Raw genomic sequence first — 6,579 nt, forward strand, 5'->3', positions numbered from 1 at the left:
ACAATTTTTAACCATCTAACTAAGAACCATGGGTTATGAAAAAGTAACAACATATTGATTGGGAAAGAAACAAAAAAGGTTTCATAATTACATATTATTTGTAATCGGTAGATGCATGATAATACCTAACACATATAAATATCAAAATATGTATAATTAAATATATATAAAAATTTATTTATTAATTATTAAACTTAATTAATAATTAATAATTAATAATTTTAAATTATTTTAATAAATTTTAAATTCCAAAAATATTAATAAAAAATTTGAATAATAAAGATTATGTTGAGTAATCGCCCACAAGGTCATTGTGATCAGCGTCCGTCTTCCTCCTATCATCGCGGCATCTTCTTTCGGAGGGGTGGAGATCACGTAACCTAATCTCTTCAACAACAACATGATGGTTATTCATGGCCTTCAAAGTTTCATCATTCCGTTTTCTTGCGACATGGAGAGGATGATCTCGCTCTCGTTCCTGTTCCATCCAGATCATCGTTCTGGTCAACATATGAAACATTCTGGCTCGGTGCAGCCTGCTATCATGCACCTGATGCTCAGAGATGCCATGCTCCATATAACAATGGCTTCAGCATCCTAGCCCTCCCTAAAAAGGTGAAGTACGCCGAGCTTGTGACTCAGGTGCCGATTTGCCGTCACTGCGGTGTGTTGCCATTCTAGCCACAATAACCGCTGTGTCGCCAGTTTATTGGTGCGCCGCCGTTTCGTGACGGTGAAACCTGTTATCGCGAAAATTCGTGCGTGTTTCATCATCCGATTGCCATCGAATGCGTATCCCTCGACGTCGTCCCGAAGTCGCGAACAAAAATCCTGCATCTTCCGACGGCTTCGTCGATGGAACGTATATTTAGCATGGTTCTGAAAACCGAACCGGACTGGCCGGTTCAATCGGAAAAATCGGGAACCGGTCACCTAGCCGGTCCGGGTAACGTTAAAAACCGTCTAGCAAAAAACCGATGGAAGAACCGGTCGAACCGGCAGTTAACCGGTGAACCGGGAGAACCGTCCGGTTTTTTGGCGGTTTTTTGGTTTGAAATCAGAGATGCAAAACGACGTCGTTGTGCCCTATTTAAAAAAAAAAAAAGAGAAAATGGCAAAAGCAAAACGCGTAACCCTAATAATCACAATCAATTCCAGTTTTCCCTTTCCAACGCGTCATTCCCACACCACCCCCACCTTTTCATCTCATCTCTGAGAATCAGAAACCTTACCCTAACCTAACCCCAGCCACTAGCCCGCCATCACAATCCTCCATGGCCGAACTTTTCTTTTCCGTTAGATGGTGCTTTCACCGCCGGCGGGAATCGTGGGTGCCGTCGCACTCTTCTCATCGCCAATCCCTTCTCATCTTTCCTCTTCTCGTCACCGTCGCACAAAGGAAGCGTTGACCCCGTGGCATAACCGTCGCGAAGGTTTCCCGGTTGATCGTCATCTCTTCAAGCGCGCGCTCTCTCTCTCACTCACTCTCTCTGTGTCTGAGCTTCGAGCTCTCTGTCGCTCTCTGTTCGAGTTCACTTCCCTTGTTCCGTTGTCATCAGCCCGTCGCTTCCTATTCCTCCCTCGCCTCACTTTCCTTCCTCCTTCGCCGCCGGTAAGCGCTGCTGCTTTAATTAATATTGCTTGGTTTGTACATTTGTTAATAATACCGATTCTGGGTTTTGGGTTCTTTGATTTCTGATTCTGAGTTTGATAATTTTGCTTAATCCGAGTTACTGATTTTCTGAAATAATGATTGATTGAATGATTTGATTAAATATTTTCTTTGCTGGGTTAATTTGTTTGAGTTACTTTTGTTGAAGGTTAATTTATTTTTGCTGGGTGTTGAAGATGGAACAGGAACAACAGCCAGAAGACATTATTTATTCAATTTGTTGAATAGTGATATAATTATGAATTCAATTTAATTTGGATTCTGACTGTGGAATTCGATTCAATTTAGTTTTTGCTGCTGATATGTTTTCAGATTAGTTTGGATTCATAGTCTGATATGTTTTCAAAAACAGTGTCAATGTGCTTCTATATATCTGAATCAGTGTATTTCAAAGTCCTGCATATGGTAAACTGGTTGTTATGTATCAACAAACTATGCTTGTCTGTACTAATATACCTTTGTTTTGAATAGTATCATTCAATCTATTTATACTTTACAGCCACAATTTAAGTGTTGCTAGATGATATGTACACAAGCCATGCCAATTTAAATTCTTTTGGGTTTCTTAGTATCACTATATTTCTTTTTTTTAATGATCTATGAAGTTGTTTAGTTATAAACTTTGATGTTTGAAGTTGTTTGTGGACCTCTAATATTAAGTTATGGATAATTTATTATGTGAGATTTTAAATTTTATTAAGTTAGAAATTATTGAATTTATATATTTAAATTTATTTTTAGGTTTTTTAATAATTTTATTTAATATTTAATTAAATCGGTTGAACCCCGATCGAACCCCGGTCGAACCAGTGAACCATTGAACCAGTGACCTCACCAGTTTATTGACCGGTCCGGTTCTCGCAACCTTGATATTTAGAGAAGAAGGAATGAATGCATCATCCATTCATGTGGGTTATGAATGTTCTTTTAATGGAGGTGTCTTTTTATGCATGTGTCTTTAGGAAGTGTCTTTTTATGCATGTGTCTTTAGGAAGTGTCTTTTTATACATGTGTCTTCTAATGGAGCTGTCTTTTGTGAATGTGTCTTTTAAATAGATGTGTGTTCTAATGGAGGAGAGAGGTCGGAAAGGGGCAGCTGTCGAGGTTGGGGGATGAGGCTAGCTAGACTTGAACGGTGAAAGATAGGGTTTATTATGTTTACTAGTGGTAATTGGTAGGTTAATTAGGTTTACTATGAATAATTTGACATGTGTTTTTTGTTTTTTGTTTTTTTTTGAAAATGGGCTCTAGAGTCCAATCCAATAAAAATTGGTAGGAGTTGGCAGAGCCTCTCTTGGTTACCTAGTGGGATTGTACAACTATTTTTTCTTACTTTATAAATTGTCCCTATAATAACATTGTTCATAATAAAAGAATAAAAAAATGTTATTTATACATCAAAATTAGTCATTAAAATCAGCCATCAATATATTTATGTATAAATACATATGTAGTTCAATTTATTTTCATTGAGTATTTATATTTCGATATATATTTTATACTATTAGCTAATTTTGATGTATACATATCATAATCATAAAAAAAATATCAAAGAATATTAGTGATAGTATAATGGATTGTAAATGGCGAGTTTTCTAAAAAATATTGAAAAGAGAACTTGAAATTTAAATTTGCATTATATTAAACACAAATTTAGCAAAATAAGGTAAACAGAATACTGAATATTTAAATGGTTTAATTATTTTGCAGGTTTTTATAGTTTCATCGAATTTTCAATTAGGTCTCTGTACTTTTTTTCTTTTCAATTGAGTCCCTATACATTAATATTTTTTTCATTTAAGTCTCTGCCATGAGAATAACATTTAAGATAATAGAATATTCTGTTTAAAAAACGAATATTCTCATAATTGGGTTAGAATAGCTAATTGAACATATCTCTATTTTTTCAAAATACCAAAAGAATCCTTGACATTTTGTCCCAAAGAAAAAAAAAATCCTAGCCACCAGCCCTAACTTGCTCTCTAAAGATCGTGTGCAGTGTGTTTCTCTTCCGTCGTTCCGTCGTCTTCATCCATATCCGTTACCGTCCGTGGCGGACGCTTGGTGGTCGTCCGTCCGTCGCCTCCTTCTCTTTGTGCTGCTCTATGTTCTACGCCATTCTACACTATTTGTCCGTCGCAGCCCTCGTCGCCCCTCGTCGTGCCTCGCCTCGCCTTACCTTGCCGCGTCTTGCCTCGACTCACCTCGCCGCGCTGCGCCTCGCCGCACCTCGTCTTGTTGCCTGTACTCGATCTGCCAAAAAAAGTGACATTAAAATTTATTTTTTTTTTCAGTTTTTCAAAGTTGATGAAATATACTTATGCATATGTCAATTTTTTTGAATATGGCACTAGTTGAATACCTATTTCTTGAATTGATTTATGAATTTTTTTGATATTATGATTTAGGGTTTATAATATAGATATATATGTACAATAATTTTGTTAATTGATGAATTGACATATGAATTAGTTTTGTTAATTATGAATTTTGTTTCTTGTTGATTATTGTTGCTGTGACGATCCTGGTTGATTAAGATTATGTTTCTCTTTTTGTTAATATAGTGATGGAAATTTGAATTTCACCATAAGCATACATCAAGGTGGCAAGTTTCGTGATATAGGGCATGGGCTAGAATATTTGGGGAGGAGGGGAGAAGGTGTTGGAAGACCTGCATTTTGAGCTTGATGAATGGAGTTTGCAAGAAATAGTTAGTGAGCTGAAGAAGTTAGGGTACAAAAGGTATGCTAAGATATGATACTGTAAATCAGGCTGTCAATTGAACTCAAATCTTAGAAAGTTGACGAGTGATGGAGATGCCATGAGAATAAGTAGTTTATTAGTGTCACAGACTGGTAAGAATTACTCGGTGTATGTTGTTGATGGCTGCAGGGAAGGTAATGGTGTTGAAATATGTTCGAACAATAAGGACTATATGCCAACTAAAGTTGAGTACAATGGCAGTGGTTTAATAGAAGTAGAAGTTGAAGGTGAATCAGAGTCATCTAGTGAGGAGGATAGATTTGATGATAGTGCTGATGATGGAAATCACGAGGATCATTCTGGTTTTGATGTTGAAGATGGAAATGATGGTGGAGTTTCAAATGCTTTTGGTGGAGCATAATCTTGTGTTCCAACAATTCTAACAGCAGCAGCAGACACGCTACTTTTTTGCACCAACTTCATCAATCCACTCAAAAAATTTGCATCTTCTATTAGGGCAAAAAATAAATGTTTTATTAGAATTTTTTGTTTTTCTAAAATTTGAAGAATTAGAGTGTCACCACAAAAATAGTGAACCTTCTTTTCCTTTTCTTTTGGCCACCCATTCTTAGCACTGTCATCATCTTCAATCCACTCAAAATCATCAATCTACTAAAAAAAGTTGCATTTTGGTATCTTTCCACAAGTAACATATCTTCTACCACGATGAAAAATGGTCGAGGAAGAGCGCACAGTTACTACCTCTTCACAGAAACACATGTATCTTCTTTCTTTTTGGTTGCATTGGACCTCCTGAAAACATAGCTTTCCGAAGAGAGAATGAAAGAAGTTCCTTGACTTTGAGTCATAAGTTTGTAAAAGAGGAAAACTGGAAATAGAAAATGAAAAAAAAAAGAAAAATATCAGATAAATAAAAAATATGAAGTATTGATAGGTAGAAGACAGGAATAAACAAATAATTTTACAACTCACTAACGTTTTTTTGTATGTTTAACGTTATCAAGGACTTAATTAAAAAAAATTTAACATATAAAGACTTAATTAAAAAAATATAGAAACCTAATTAAAAATTCGGTTAAATTATAGAGATCTGGAGAATAATTAAACCTATTTAAATTTCTCCACTCTTCTATACCCCCGGACTCCATTCCTTCTTTTTATTTAATTAAACTAGCAGCTACTCAATCCTCTTTTATTTATTTATTTATTATTCATAGCACATATATAGGTGTGTTTTGTAGGCGAATAAAAACATTAGGACCAGAGATATAGAAATAACAAAAATAGAGTATACTTTTTTGAGTCTTTATAATCTATATTGTATTTTGTTATATTAGACAGAATTAAAAAAATATATATTTTTGTCTCATATTTTATTTAAAAAAACAAGATATTGAAACATGGATAGTTTTAAGATAGTAAAAGTATTTTTTTGATCTTTTAAAGACTACGATAATTTTAAAAATTTTCATTAATTATAGTTACTTTGTGATTATTTTTTTTACTAAATGATCTCTAAGTTATGCCCTATTTTTATAAACATTTTTGCATTAAAAAATATTGTTACTAAATGATCTCATTCGCTAAACAACTATGGAAGCAACAATCATAAGAGCTGTACCAGTGTATCATCATCATCGTCATCAATGACATTTTTATCACTGAATTCTTACAATTTTAGTATCTTCTAACATTTTATCAATCCCAAAAATCTTTAATATCATCATGAGTATTATCCTTCACAAATACCCTCATCACTTCTTTGTCCTCAAGCTCTTTTCTCACCAAAAGGTTCCAAACTTTTTCACTCCTCTGATCTCTTGCTCCATAAAACCAAACACAAGTACTAAAAATGACAAACATAACAATTTAAATAAGGAACTAAGTTCAATTTTAAAACATAGTTTAACAATGATCGTCAAAGCTGCTTCTTGTTTTGCTTCTTGCTTATCATCATTAATTTCTTTATATTTATCATCACCACCACCATCATTATCTTCTTTTTTTTCTTTTTTTTGGGTCATGCACCTTCTTCTTCTTTGTTAAGAAGGTTGGTATTATATTGACCGCCTTCAAAAAACTTAAAACTGAATAATAGTACACTAAACCATGCCTAATTATTCAGTTGGCTTTGTAATTCTTAGTGGACCAATATTAAAAAGAAAAAATTTACATAAATTTAT

At 34.3% G+C, this 6,579-nt stretch overlaps 1 protein-coding gene across 1 annotated transcript; it reads left to right on the forward strand.

The window, feature by feature from the left end:
• LOC110269993 lies at positions 1,286–2,243 on the forward strand. Its single transcript, XM_021118277.1, has 2 exons — positions 1,286–1,612; positions 1,849–2,243. Exons 1-2 carry the CDS (start codon positions 1,301–1,303, stop codon positions 1,894–1,896), a joined length of 360 nt encoding a protein of 119 aa, XP_020973936.1. The 5' UTR covers positions 1,286–1,300; the 3' UTR covers positions 1,897–2,243.

Source organism: Arachis ipaensis, chromosome B03 (genome assembly GCF_000816755.2).
Source record: "Arachis ipaensis cultivar K30076 chromosome B03, Araip1.1, whole genome shotgun sequence".
Lineage (NCBI taxonomy): Eukaryota > Viridiplantae > Streptophyta > Magnoliopsida > Fabales > Fabaceae > Arachis > Arachis ipaensis.